The sequence below is a fragment of the Corythoichthys intestinalis genome, chromosome 10 (assembly GCF_030265065.1).
Source record: "Corythoichthys intestinalis isolate RoL2023-P3 chromosome 10, ASM3026506v1, whole genome shotgun sequence".
Lineage (NCBI taxonomy): Eukaryota > Metazoa > Chordata > Actinopteri > Syngnathiformes > Syngnathidae > Corythoichthys > Corythoichthys intestinalis.
The window spans coordinates 31906983-31922518 of NC_080404.1; the positions used below are offsets into that span (position 1 = coordinate 31906983).

At 39.5% G+C, this 15536-nt stretch overlaps 1 protein-coding gene across 3 annotated transcripts in view; it reads right to left on the bottom strand.

Moving 5' to 3' along the window:
* adam12b (ADAM metallopeptidase domain 12b) overlaps window positions 1–15536 on the bottom strand; it is a 126804-nt gene that overhangs the window by 6134 nt on the left and 105134 nt on the right. For all 3 annotated transcript variants that reach the window (XM_057848889.1, XM_057848888.1, XM_057848887.1), the window contains one exon: window positions 10940–11091. In XM_057848889.1, coding sequence (XP_057704872.1) covers window positions 10940–11091 — 152 coding nt within the window. The remainder of the gene's footprint in view (window positions 1–10939; window positions 11092–15536) is intronic.

Sequence of the window (15536 nt, forward strand, 5' to 3'; positions counted from 1 at the left end):
GAAAAAGTTTTGAAGGCACTTTTTTTTCGATTGAATCATTTTTACACAACGATTCAACTTCAACGCTAGTTCCGGTGTGTTTGAGTGGCAGGTGATTACGCCAAAGGCATAAAAGTATGAAGCAAGAGTAATGGCCACCAGGGCTCCATCCAGCCATCGGAGTCTCCTGGAGTCCAAGCCGAATATAGGGCACCGGTGCGGGGGTGTGACATCGGCATTTCACCGGAGTACCCGCGACGGTACGTTGCCCTGTCGCGGCACACTGGTCGGACCCCGATATCACCCCCCAGGCGCGGAGGCCGGCTGTCGAGTGGACGGCCCGCGAATGACACGACACTCATTCAAAGCTGAAGCGACGGGGCTCCCGGCGTGGACGCCGGAGACTCGCCGGTAGTCCACTCGCTTACTGGGCAGGCTAGTGTCGGGCCACTTGCCGACCACTCCCGTAACGGCGCGTCGCGGACAGTCCGGTTGGAACCAATTGCCAATCGTCACGTCAGTTCAGCGAGTGAAGTTCGCCGTGTTGAATCACATTAAGCAGCAGGGCACTGTACTTCGGTGAAATGCCGATGTCACACCCCCGTACTGGTGCCCTATATTCGGCTTGGACTCCAGGAGACTCCGATGGCTGGATGGAGCCCTGGTGGCCATTACTCTTGCTTCATACATTAATGCCTTTGGCGTAATCACCTGCCACTCAAACTCACCGGAACTAGCGTTGAAGTTGAATCTTTGTGTCAAAATGATTCAATCAAAAAAACAGTGCCCTCAAAACTTTTTCCACTTAAAAAAAAAAAGTGTGTTTAAAACTTTTTCCAACTTCCAAAAAAAAAAAAAGTTTAAAACTTTTTGCTTTTCAAAAAAAGTGACAATTCAATAATATATATTTCAAATAAAAAAATATATATTTTCAAAAAATATATATTTTTGCAAATTATTTTTTTTCTTTGATTAAAAATAAGTTTTTTGATTAAAGCAACTTTTATTGCGATTGAATGATTTAGACACAAAAGTCGTACCCCTACTATGGCTCAAACACAAAAAGGATTGCTTCAATCAAAGAAAACAGTTTGAATGAAAAATAAAGTGTTCAAATGCGAATTTCTGGGTCTCAAATATTTTTTCACATTCAAACCTTTTTCTACGATTGAATTTTAAAATTTTTTTAATTGAAATGATTTTTTTGAAAATATATATTTTTTTGTTTGAAGCAACTTATTTTTTGATTGAATAATAAAGACACAAATGTCCTAGCCAAAATGTGGTCCAAACCCAAAATTACATGACTTCAATCAAAAATGGTGTTTCAATTAAAAAAAAAAAAAAAAAAAAAAAAAAAAAACGACTTAAATCAAAAAAAAAAATAAAATAAAATAAAATAAAATAATAATAATCAAAGAAAACTAGTTTTCAAATATATTTTTTTGAGTTTCAAATTTATTTTTGCATTCAAACACATTTTTTTTTTTTTTTTGATTGAAGTGACGTTTTGAGAGTCACGAATTGAGAGTGCCTCGGTGCTTTGATGATAATGTGTTTACCATCAAGGCTTCCAACGCAGTTTGTGAATTGTGAAGTTCCATAGCTGCCACAAATCTGCTATGGCTTCCTACTGGCTGGTTGTAGAACACGGCAAAAAAAATCGGACAAAACGCTGGACAACGCAGCTTGTTGGCTTCCACCCGGTGCTAGAATTCGTAAGGTGACTGCCAGACTCTGTGCGGCATCAACAGTATGACAGACCACCTCCGCAACAGTCTTCTGCGTTGCCTGCGCTTCAACATTTGTATGATCAACACTTGTTGTTCAATGTTGATGAGCTGAAGATCCACATTCCATCTCCGTTGCCGTTGTTGTTTAACCCAGGGGCCCCAACCTTTTTTGCACCACGGACTGTGTGATTTGGGTCTTTTTTTCACGGACTGGTGTTCTGTGAAATTTTGCACCCTTATAAAATTTTGCTCCCAAAGCTTTTTTAGCGGTGAAAAAGCCCTCTTTTATATTTAGTTGGACTCTCAGTGTTATCCAACGGTGCTAATAAAAACTATTTACATCATAAACATACATGTGCAACATGAAAATGGCGTATTTTAATGCTTAACGACACGGCGAAGTTGTTAAGCGAGAGCAGTTGTTGTGTGCAGCTAACATGGCAAATGTAAGTTAATATTCCTTTCTTTGAAGAAAGTTTGTAGTGTGTAATTTGGAATCGCTGCATTCGCGGCCATTTTTAATGTCACGCACATGCAAAATTTGTCAGAACACCGGCAATGTGTGGCAGAAAAATACAGCAAATATAAAATAACATTTGTCTTTAGCCCCGTCGTGTTAAGTGCAGAGAAAATATGACTCACCCGCTGAATCAGTGGGAGGCCTGAGCTTGTTTCATTGGGACGAGATGGTCTCATTAATGTGTGATGGGAGAGCGAGATAAGCCCTCTTCACAAAGATACGATGTTGGAAATTGTAGCACGGTTTTCAATACTCTCCTGGCGATGTCAGGATATTCCGGAATGACTTTAATCCAGAACCTCGGTAGAGTTGTTGTCTCAAATGTACGTTTAAGGTCGCGGTCATTTGTGATCTCTACAAATTGATCCTCCTGTTGCACAGACATGCTCGAATCACTCGGTTTATTCACAAACGGGTCAAGAATCCACTCCTTCGCAGTTCGTAGGTCTTTAGTGATTGGGAAGTAGCGTAGATTTTATTTTCTTCGAGGTTGTAGGCTCATCTTCTGGCTCGTCAGGTGCCCTTTTCCCCGTAAAGAAATCTGTCCAAAGACGTCTGGGTTTCAGTCAGTCTAGTGTGGGGGTTAATTATTTCCGGGGGACAAATGTGATTCGCCCGCCCTACGTCAGACATTATTATCGAGGACAAGCCCTCATAGATATGGCGGAAAACACAGACAAGACTGAAAAATCTGTTTCTGCTCTTGCAACCCTCTATAAAATAAACTGCTGTATTTTAAGCCAAAAGAACTGTTGTGTTTGATAGACCAATATGTCTATATGCCACCATAGCAGATTCATGGTGCATTAAACCCCTGAACTATTTTTAATTTGTCCGTTTTACCCTGGAAGCCCCCGTTTACAGACGTCGCGCAACCGCTTTTGTTTCAATCCAGTCATAAAACGAAGGTAAATTAATTATATTTATTATTCAAAATGTATGTCATTTTTAGCTTGGAATCCATAATTGATGTCTAATATTTCGTTTAATAATAATAATAATTAAAAAAAAAAAAACATAAAAAATTATTCACTCGCATATTTTAAACTTTTAATCAAATGACGTCACAATGAAAAAAATAGTGTCTGTAAAAAAGTCACGGATATCTACCTCATAACTATCGCTTAATTGTATTGTTTTTGTTACTGTCGAATTTTCCCCGATATGTTAGAAGATAAATAATCGATCCAAACAATGAAAAATTGAAAAATAACCTTTAAAAGGGTAACTGTATGAAAAAGAAAATCTCAACCACTCCTTCTTGTCTGCGATTTCTGCATCGCGACCCTTGTTATATCACCATGTTTCACCCATAAAATAGAAAAAAAAAAATCTGTCTGTGGCCATTCACAGCTGTGTCTTGACACTTGGTGATACGTGCTATATGGAGTTTTTGGTTCGAAACAAGGAAAGTACGGGATAATATATCGCTAAAATCATGGCGTCTTTAATTCTGCTCTCGCCTTCAGTTAGGGTTTTGTTGTTTAAAAATGTTTTCTTTTTTTAAATGCCCTCGTGTTCAAAAATTTTCTTCCCCCAGAAAATTGAGATTTTAAGCTTTCCTATGATGTATCACACATGCATGTAGGACAATTTTGAAATTTGGCCAAATTGGGGGTCTCAGAGCGGAACTTTAAGTCACCTGAGTGTTTTCCGCCATATACAAAACAAGATGTACTGCTAGCAGTCCAATCAATGGATTTCTATGACAAAATTCCATCTTGTAGAATGATATCTAGAGTAGACAGGGATACTGGTGTGTTAAGGGGCACAGGCCAAAGTTAATTTGGCCATTATACAGTCATTAATAAATTATCATTTCTTTTGTGGCCCGGTACCAAATGCGCCATGGATTGGTACCGGTCCGCGGCCTAGCGGTTGGGGACCCCTGGTCTAACCGGAAGAAAACCACACAAACGAAACGCAATACCCTTCTAGTGGCTGGGCGGTGAATTACAGAGCAACGCGTTCCCTTGCCGCAGAACTATCGAATGCTCATTAATGCCTACATCGTCACTACGCCGTCCCTGCAAAGCAGAAGCATAACTCAGGCTTTAGTGTATTACCAACAGCAACCTTGGAAATGGTGGTCCCATCTCCTTTCAGGTCATTGACCAGTTTCTCCTGTGTAGTTCTTGGCGGATTCTTCACCATTCTTACGATCATTGAGACCCTACAACAGGGGTCCCCAAACTACGGCCCGCGGGCCGGATACGGCCCGCAGCCACATTTGGTCCGGCCCCCTGAACAAAAAAACAAAAAAAAATGTAAAAAAAAAAAAAAAATTTTTTTTTTTTTTTTTTTTTTTCCCCAATAGAGTTATTTATGTCCTGGCTTTTTTCTGTGAAGAACTGAGCAATGGTTATTTGGTTATTATCTATTTAATTAATACAGTATTATTATATTATATTACATGATATTATATTATATTATATTATATTCAGGGGTGCACATAAGTGGTCCGCACATGCGTACTGGACGTAGACAAATGCGCTGGCCCTCAACGGCTTCCATACGCTTTTGCGTACCGATGGCTGACCACTATTTGCGGCGGACACGAGAAAATAACTTCTCAAAATGTCGATGAGGCAGGCCACACTGAGTAATTACTTCCGTGTTCCCCCACCCCCGTCAAAAGACAGACAGATGACAGAGACGTCACCGGAGCTACCGAAAAAAAGGACTTTTGCTGAAAAGTGGCTACAGGAGGTACCATGGCTAGAAGCGAATGATGCTCGCACGGAAATGCGGTACAAAATGTGCCGTGAGAATCCCAATGTCGCCGATTAGAGCAACGCATTTTATGTAGGGTCAAAGAATTTCAGCCATCCAAACTTTGAAAAGCACGAAAAAAACAGAGAGCATGTGGCAATTAAGCAAACTATCGATGTCAAACACGACCCCACTCGCCCTATGGACATGTGGCGGAATAGGGCGGAATAAAGGTAATGAACAGCGACATGCACTGACAAACGTGTTTTTGCTCGCATTTTACAAAGCTAAACATACACGTTCAATGAGGTCTTATGAGGAGGACATCCCACTTTTAAAAAGGCTTGGAGTTAATGTGGGAGCCGCATAATGCCCTTTATTTTGAATTGGTGCTTTTATGTTTATTTCTTTACATTTCACTTCAAAGTAATGGCAATTTTGTTGTGCCAGTTGATGTTAATCAAGCATTAACTGTTAACATAATTAATCAAAGTTAATTGGCTCTAAGTAAAGCTTGTCATAAATTTATCGCATCAGGTGGGTCGGCTCTCAAGCTCAATGAGGACCAAGTCACATCTCCAGGTCCTCCTCTGAGAACCTGGGCAAAAAAATTATGTGCACCCCTGATTATATTATATTATATTATATTATATTATATTAAGGGCTGTCAAAGTTATCGCGTTAACGGGCGGTAATTAATTTTTTTCATTAATCACGTTAAAATATTTGACGCAATTAACGCATATGCCCCGCTCAAACAGATTAAAATGACAGCAGTGTCATGTCCACTTGTTACTTGTGTTTTTTGTCTCCCTCTGCTGGCGCTTGGGTGCGACTGATTTTGTGCACCATGAGCATTGTGTAATTCTTGACATCAACAATGGTGAGCTACTAGTTAATTTTTTTGATTGAAAATTTTACCAATTTTATTAAAACGAAAACATTAAGAGGGGTTTTAACATAAAATTTCTATAATTTGTACTAAAATCTATCTTTTAAGAACTACAAGTCGTTCTATCCAGGGATTGCTTTGACAGAATATTAATGTTAATGCCATCTTGTTGATTTATTGTTATAATAAACAAATACAGTACTTATGTACAGTATGTTGAATGTATATATCCGTCTTGTGTCTTATCTTTCCATTCCAACAATAATTTACAGAAAAATAAGGCATATTTTAGAGATGTTTGAATTGCGATTAATTACGATTAATTTTTAAGCTGTGATTAACTCGCTTAAAAATTTTAATCGTTTGACAGCCCTAATTATATTATATTATACTATATTATATTATATCATTTTTATTTTATTTACTTTGGTTCCGTGAAGAATCCAGAAAGGGTTATTTGATTGTGGCTTTCTGAAAAACAATACATTTATACATTTAGGCACTCCTGCAATCGTCACACTTTTTCTGTTACAAACTGACCCCGGCCCCTCATCAGAGAAGAGAAGGGTTATGTGGCCCTCACAGGAAAAAGTTTGGGGACCCCTGCCCTACAAGGTAGATCTTGCATGGAGCCCTAGTCCGAGGGAGATTAACAGTCATGTTGGCTTCTTCCATTTTCTAATAATTGCTCTAACAGTGGATCTTATATCACCAAGCTGTTTGGCAATTGCCCCGTAACCCTTTTCAGCCTTGCAGAGGTCGACAATTTCTTCTCTGGTGTCTTTGGACAGCTCTTTGGTCTTGACCATGTGAGTAATTGGAGACTTCTTGATTATAGGGTGCACAGGTGTTTATATAGACCCCACTCACATGACGTCACAACCACGCCTCCGCGCCATATTGTCCGTCAGCTCGCCGTGTTTACACATTACCGCTACGTAAATTCCTCCTATTATGGTGTGTTTTTCTGCTCGTTAACATTAATAATCAAAATGGTGAAGGCGTGTGTGGCGGTTGGTTGCAGTAACAGAGAAGACAGATGGAGAGACTTGAAGTTCTACCGTATTCCGAGAGACCCGGAGAGGAGAGTGAGATGGACTGCTGCAATTTGACGAGAAAACTGGGCACCAAACGATCACCACAGATTATGTAGTAGTCATTTTATATCTGGTAAGATGCCTTTAATATATATTTAGAGGGTTTTGGGCTGACAACCACAATTAAGATCATTGCAAGGCTTATCACCGACAACATAGTTTCAAATTCAAGATGTTTATTTCTTCCTATCATTATTTTTTTAATAATATTTAGCTGGTACCAAGTGAAAGAAGCTGGCCTCGTCTACGGATCATCAGTTAAACAGGGGTGTCCAAACTTTTTGCAAAGGGGGCCAGATTTGGTGTGGTAAAAATGTGTGGGGCTACCTTGGCTGATTTACGTAGAACAATATATTTAAACAAATTTTAGCCAGCCCTTCTGTGTCACATTTGCTTTATTATTATTTTTTACGTAAAACAATATATTCAAACAAATTTTAGCAAGCCCTTCTGTGTCACATTTGCTTTATTATTATTATTTTTAATTCATAATCTCAACCATCTCACCTTTGTGGCGTTCTCTTTCGACACTCGGGCTCTTGCGAAGTACTGCTGGTGTGAAATTAAACTAGCTTCAAGTTGCTTTAATTTCTCGCTGCGTATCTTCCCTGTAATGTTGTCGTACATGTCAGCGTGTCTTGTTTGGTAATATCGCGTCACATCGAACTCTTTGAAAACAGCGATTGTCTCTTTGCAGATGAGGTAGACACAGTTGTTGCGTATTTTATTGAAGAAATAGTCCAATATCCACCTATCCTTGAAGCGTCGGCCATCGCAGTCAACTTTTTTTTTTAGTTGATTGTAGAGCTGTCCCGACTAGTCGATGTTATCAACGTCATCGATGACGTAAATGCGTCGACAGGCAAAACATACCGTCGACGGGTAATGACAGGTTAAAAAAAATTACATGCGGATAAAGTGTAGAATGGCAGGTGCTCGCGATACAAGCGGTTGTTACTGGCACCCCCAAGGGGGCCGCTGTTATTTCAATGTGCCCGGCGTTGTCAGATTGAGCAAAGAGGAAGAAAGTGGGCGAGCGAGCGAGAGAGAGGGAGCGAGATCGGCGAGTTGGAAAAGTGCGCGAGTAGCGCCTAGTTGAGTGGCTTCATCCCCCACGTTTTTGATTTGGTCAATAAACGTATCCTTAAAGAGCCATCCGACGCCTCTCGGTGTTTTTATGCACGCCGCCGCCTTCCCGAGGAGGAAATCGGACGAACCCAGACGAACCGACAACAACGAGCCAAGTGAATCGCTGGTGAGGAGTAACACCGCCAATTCCCAAAAAGGGCAGAGGTGGTTACACGTGAAAGCGGCATAAAGCCAAAAAAGCGGACCAGAATAACCAGAGCCTGGAATTATTTCAAGGAAAATATGGAGGGTGCCACTGTGTGTACTCTTTGCTAAGCTAAGCTCGCATACCACGGTAGCACGTCGGCTATAAACGAACACTTGAAGCGCCGTCACCCAAGTATAATTTTCGAAGACAACAAGAAACAATAAGCTAGCGGATTGTAAGTCCATACAACTCTCTAACGATGTTTTAAATGAAAGTTGCCTTTATGTGCGTCGTATCAACGCGCATTTTTATTTAATAAAATAATTAATATAATTATAAATTTTTTCAAATTATTATTAAATTTATTAGGATTATGGAAGCTCACACTTAAGGAAAATATATGCATATATCCTGTATATACATAATATAAAAATTAGGGCTGTCAAAATTATCGCGTTAATGGGCGGTAATTAATTTTTTAAATTAATCACGTTAAAATATTTGACGCAATTAACGCACATGTCCCGCTCAGACAGTATTCTGCCTTTTGGGAAGTTTTACAGCAAGGCGTTTTGTGCTGTCTAAGAGCGACCTCTTGTGGTCGCTTTGCGACATGGTTTATTGTTTTCTTGCCAGTGGCTGCACGACGTCTCGGGCTGACGCCTACGTTGTAATGTTGTGCTTATATGATCCTTGGACAAGATTTGTCCGTAAGTATGGTTGTTGTAAAGAATGTACATATTATGTTAGTAAGCAAAATGTTATATTTTTTGTATGAGACGCTTTTTGTTTATGTTTAGTGAACCTGTATAGCGTGCTAAGCTAACGTTGTTGCTAATGCAATGCTTGTGTACTTTTTTTTTTGTAGTTTTACGACGGTCTAAAGAGGACAATGGTTTGAAGCCATTTTATTAATAAATCAGATGAAAAAGGAAGAAGTCTGATTATTAAGGCGTCGTTCACTAGCTGTCTAGCTTTGGAAAAAGTAGACGCTTCGGAGTGAGGACAGCATAGACAGATTTAAATGACAGTAGAGTAAAATGCCCACTACAGTCCTTATGTACCGTATGTTGAATGTATATGTATCCATCTTGTGTCTTATCTTTCCATTCCAAGATTTTACAGAATATATATACATCATTTACAGAAAAATATGGTATATTTTATAGATGGTTTGAATTGCGATTAATTGCGATTAATTACGATTAATTAAATTTTAAGCTGTAATTAACTCGATTAAAAATTTTAATCGTTTGACAGCCCGAATAAAAAAATATATATGGAAACACCACTGGCCTGCTTACTGTAATCCATGACTGCACTAATGTTAGTTATTTAATATTATAAAGTTTTACATATAGTAGTATACTATAAAATTAATACTATATACTTAATTTTTGTTACTGTGGGTATGTGTGCCTTTCATTCAAAATAATTGTGGTAATATTTCAGTGTGCCCTCTGCGTTATCTTCAGGTTAAAACAAACAAAAGTTGAACAGTTTTTCCCCTCCCCAAAAAATGCGGAATGCACACCGGAAAGATCATCTGAACTCTCACACAAAGTATTCTGAAAATGATTGTCCGGGACATTGCAATTCATTTTAACATTTAGAACAATATAGACAATGACATACCGCAAAAAGAGTAAGAATTGTTTTGACTCCTGTTAAAAAGGTGAAGTCACAGTGTTTCCGTTTGCACCAGTTAATGCCAGCAGCATTTGACCTCATTGTTTGTGATTTATTATTGATATTTATGTTATTTATTTATACGTTAATAAAGAATTTAGGTGTTCCAAAATGTTTTATGTGAATTAATAAGATTCAACAAACAATTCATTATTAAATTAGTTAAAAAAAAAAAAAAAATTATTAGATTAGTTGACTAATCTTAAAAATAGTCGGCTGACTAATCGGGAGGAAATTAGTCGTTTGGGACAGCCCTAGTTGATTGTCGCCATTTTAGAAAATTGGAAGTATAGGGTCACACGGGGTAATGTTGCTTAGAGTGCTGCTCTTAAAGTTTTTCAAAGTTACGTGAGAATAGGCTGCGTTTCTGTGGACAAGATAGTTTTAGATATCAGGGTAGCAGATGTCAGGCAAAGACGGCGAAGACAGCGGGTCGAAAAATATCGATTTAGGCATCAAATATGGATCTGGCGAATGGATAGACTGAAGCTTTTCCACATAACGCCTTTTATGCAACGCATCCAATGAGTTTACAGCGTCTGAAAGCACCGGGGCTTCCATGAATTGCACTATAAATTGCACGACAAATTGAAACCATTGAGAATACGGATAAACAATGACGGACAATATGGTGGCCGGATACAGCGACACGTCATTGTGTGACGTTGGTGAGTGGGGTCTATAGCTGCTAACCGCCTCAAACAGGTCAAAAAGTCAGACTTAAAAAGTCTACCTCCACTTCCCTTATTCGTTGGACTTTTTTAAAGGTGACTAGGTCTTTGAGGTTCACAATTCTACCTAATAGACAGGTGTACAAATACTTATTAGCAGCAGTATAATACAAATACATTGTTAAAAAAAAATCATACACTGTGATTTCTGATTTTTTTTTAGATTGTCTCTCACAGTGGACAAGCACCTACCATGAAAATTTCAAACTCAGCCATCATTTCTAAGTGGGAGAACTTTGCAGGCTGTTCAAATACTTATTTTCCTCACAGTAGCTGAATAGTAACAACGAATGCTAAGCTACAAACTGACCTGCTAGGTAACGGGAGGGTGGGTAGCGGTTTGGGCACGGTGGGGATAGGGATGGGTAGTGGTCCTCTCCCGTGAATGTGCCCGAGTCGGGCGCTCCGGTTAAGTGGGTCTGCGGGTAGGGGCTTCTGCGGGGGGCTCGGTTTGTCCAAGTCCTGCGGATGAATGACAATCATGTTTGAACGCAATTGACAGTGGGACACGTTCAATCCATCCCTCCCAAATATCTATCGCCATCAATGACAGCAAACGCGGAGATATCAAATTTTATTGCCGTGCTCCAACCACAGGCAATCACATAAAAACCTCACTCCTTTGTATTGGAATCACTTAGTAAAACCCTCAAAAACAAACTAAGGTGCATTTCCTTTGATTGAATGGAAAAGCAATATGCAAATGAGGCCCCACAAAGCCCCTGGCAGCTCGGAGTAGCAGCGGTCTTAATTCAGCGTGAAGGATGGCGACGTGAACGAGACGTATGAGCTCTGTGGAGAAAGTGACAAATGTTGCAAACCTTTTGGACACAATAAGCTCACATTGGTGAGGAAGTGACACTTCCCACAGAGCTGCTCTTCTGATGAAGAGCTACAGAAAGCGAACAGCAGATTTAAACATTTACCTTTTAATGAAAGCCAATATCGTTCTAGTCTAGAAAATCAGAATTATTTTCTTGTTCATTTCATTGTTGATGCAATGTTTAGATGCAAGACCGAGACAATGTGCTGCAAAAGTGGCAAGTGTTCTGCACAAAGACGTGATTGGCTTTCAAAGAAGCCATTACAAATGCGAGATATTAGCAGTGACAGAGGCGCCATCACGTCTGACAATAAGCAACTAAATACGTTTTCCTTCGAGGGTTGCTCGCCCTCGCTGCCCTTTTATTGAATCTCTCATCCGACGTGTGACACGCCGTCTCTGCTCGATTAGAAGCAGACCTATCCGCTACCTGCCCCTTGTTTTGACGAGGCGCCCTTTATACCAATCCGCCTTTCAGATGGGTTAAAAGCGCATTTAGTTGACGCGCCGCATCGTGGGAAATCATCAGCAGTCGCTCCTGCGCGTCGGTTTCGAATCATGACCGTGTTCTCGATACAAATGTCCTAAAACTAGACACAGAAAGTGAATTAGGCTTTGGATCGACGACTGAAGCAGACAGGGGGATTTATTATTCTCTCTACTGCTTTCAATATTGCTGACTCAGCAAACGTGACAAGGAGGAGGAGGAAGCGGAACGAGGGGAATGCAGAGCAGAAATGCACAGTTTCGAGGTACTGGCCTTCTAAAAATGCATCGAATTTCGTGGTTCACATCTTAAGATGGCGAGGGAAGATTAGAACAAATGACGTCAAATAAGGATCAAATAAGGGGAACTTTATAGGGTACTCATTTAAATACTTTAAAATAAACAACAACTTTAGAAGATTATTTTAGTCCATTTCCATTATAGAAGAACACGCCAAATGTCAAAAACAATTATTTAAATTATAAAAAAAAACAAAAAAAAACCTTCTTGATGCTTAGAATTATTATTTTTTATATATATACATTGAAAATGCAGATCATATAAAATAGCATTAAATAAATAATGTAATTTTTAACCTGACTCACTGCTAAGGGTGTAACGGTACATGTATTTGTATTGAACCGTTTCGGTACGTGGTGCTCGGTTCGGAACGGAGGCGTACCGAACGAGTTTCTGGCGTAATGTAACCCTTACTTTTCGAGGCTGTGAGTCGATCGGGTTACAGTTTCTTTGTGTAGATTATGTTTACTCCGTCTTCTCTAGTATAATGAGGACCAACACGGTAGGACAGTATAACCCAGAAACATCAACGGCGCGACAACGTGGCCGCTGCGAGAACGCAATGAGACACGGGCGTTAACGTCAATTACATTTATACATTTATAACATAACATTTATATTTTGCATTTTGTTTTCTTACTGTACCGAAAATGAACCGAATGGTGACTTCAAAACCGAGGTACGTTTTATGTTATTTCAAATACTAGGATCATGGCAAACGTTTTAATCATCGAGATGGCCACTTGGCCGACGAATGGCGCCTTGTCGCACACCATGGTCGCTGGCCGATAAAGGCGTGCCCGCCTATAGAGCGCTATCCTCGGCTTGGGCCCGGGGAGCCCCCCGCTCTCATCTCCGGTTCTCGATTTGCGACTTGGGCTCAGGCAGCAATGCGCTCCAATGCCAGCCGGTTTGTCCACCGAGAATGCGCCATTTTCGGTGTTCAATCCCCTCTGCGTCCCCGGCGACGAGCACTGCCTGCCTGCCTGCCGAGCCGCAGCAGGGGAATGATGAGCCGAAACTTGCGCCGATTGATGAAGACAATCATCCCCCGCCGCCGTGTGTGACATTAGTCGGGGTAGTTTTGTGTGTTTTTTTTGTTTTTGAAAGGCGAGGAAGAGACTTGGAAGAGCCGCTCGGCTCGGGTTAACATGTCGCCTAGCTCTCATACCTCCTGTTTTGTTTATGCTCTTTCCTCAGTCTTCGAAGCCAGGGCAGGGAAATGACAAAAGCCGGACTAACTCCTGTGGCATAAAATACCGTTCGGGAGGTTTAAGAAGTCGGCAGTTTTGACCATTATGCAGTAATTTAGCCCTGTCGTACTGAATGAATGCATTTTAAATATTTCATATTCCATTTAGCAAATCACTGTTATTTGTCATGACCATAAAATTTATTTAGCAATCGGGGAAAAATACTTAGATAAAAAGAATATCCTGTAAAAATATTGGAGTAGAGAGATAAAAACAACGATAACTTTTTGCTGCTATCTGTTGCATTTTCCTCATTCTGAATCTTCCTTCTCCCATTGGACCGAATTCTAAATCAGCTGAAATTATTACTCTGCCGATGTCATCACCCAGACGGCAGCGCCAGAGCGCTTTAATGACAGGAGTAACTAAACGGCAAATTGAAAAACTTGTATCTCGTCATCTGCGCTTTCCCAAATTGTTGTATATAGTCGAATCGTCTCAGAATATGATTTTAATTTACATAATGATGCTATTTAAGATTTGTTTTATGGTGTCACAGGCACTTTAATAATATAGACTATAATACATATACACCCACATACTGTATATGTGTATATACTAGTATATATATATATATATATATATATACACACATACTAGTATATGGCGGAAAACACAGACAAGACTGAAAAAGCAGTTTCTGCTCTTGCACTCCTCTTTAAAAGTAACTGTATTTTAAGCCAAAAGAATTGTTGTGTTTGATAGAACAATATGTGTATATGCTGACATAGCAGATTCATGGCACATTAAGCCCCCGAACTATTTTTAATTTGCCCGTTTTACCCTGGAAACCCCCGTTTACAGACGGCGCGCAACCGTTATTGTTTCAACCCAGCCATGAAAACAAGGAAAGTAATTATATTTATTATTCAGAAATGTCATTTTTAGCTTAAAATCATTAATTGATGACTAATATTTTGTTTAAAACCAAAAAAAAAAAAAAAAAAAAAAAAAAAAACTTAAAAAATTAATTCACTCGCATATTTTAAACTTTTAAACAAATTACGTCACAATGAAAAAAATGGTGTCTGTAAAAAAGTTACGGATATCTACCTCATAACTATCGCTATATTGTATTTTTTTTGTTACGGTTGCATTTTCCCCGATACGTTAGATGATGATTATTAATTTATTAATTATGATATTTTTCTTCCCCCAGAAAATTGAGATTTTAGGCTTTCCAATGATGTCTCACACATGAATATCGGACAATTTTGAAATTTGGCCAAATTGGGGGTCTCAGAGCGGAACTTCAAGTCAGCTGAGTGTTTTCCGCCATATATATAGACTAATAATATGACTTGCACAAAAGCCAATTCTACTTTTTGAGGTAAAGTGGCAGGCATTTTTTTTTAAAGGAAATGTAGCATCTCTACTTCATTACACTGACGTCTGTTCCTCTGCTCATCAAGCACATAAGCTGAAGCACTGTCTCTCACGAGTAAGACTGCTTCTTTATTCCCACATTAGAGTAATGCTCTTTATATCGCAGGTCAGGTGAAATCGCTATGATATTCACATTGACTTTGAGTAGACCTCAGTGTAACCTGCGCTGACAGACGCCAATATTTTCATTTTCATTGGTGGGGGGCGTCAGATCTTGTCCGAAAATTTAAAGCCACCAAATTTAATTTTCGCTGCATCATTTCATTTTTAAAGGGTACTTCAGACTAAAAGACTTATAGGCTCTAATATGCCACAATTGTTCTCTTTAACTAAAATATGTTATTAGAAACACATAAATTATTGCCATTGATTTAAAAATCTATAATATTTAGTACATGTTCTGACCTACGGAGGGCGCCATGTTTTATGCGCCCAATGGACGCTCGGGGTGATGACATTGTTTGTCACTAGACGAACACCTTACCTTAATTCCTTCTACGCGGCGTGACGTCAAACACATGCGCACATAAGTTAAAAGCGGCGAGTACTTCCTGTTTGTTTTTATTGAGCCTTTTATTACCCTTTCATTGCCTAAAAATACTTTTTGCATGTATTTCCCTCTCATACTTTTAAGCATTGTGTTTTCGAGTGGTAGCTT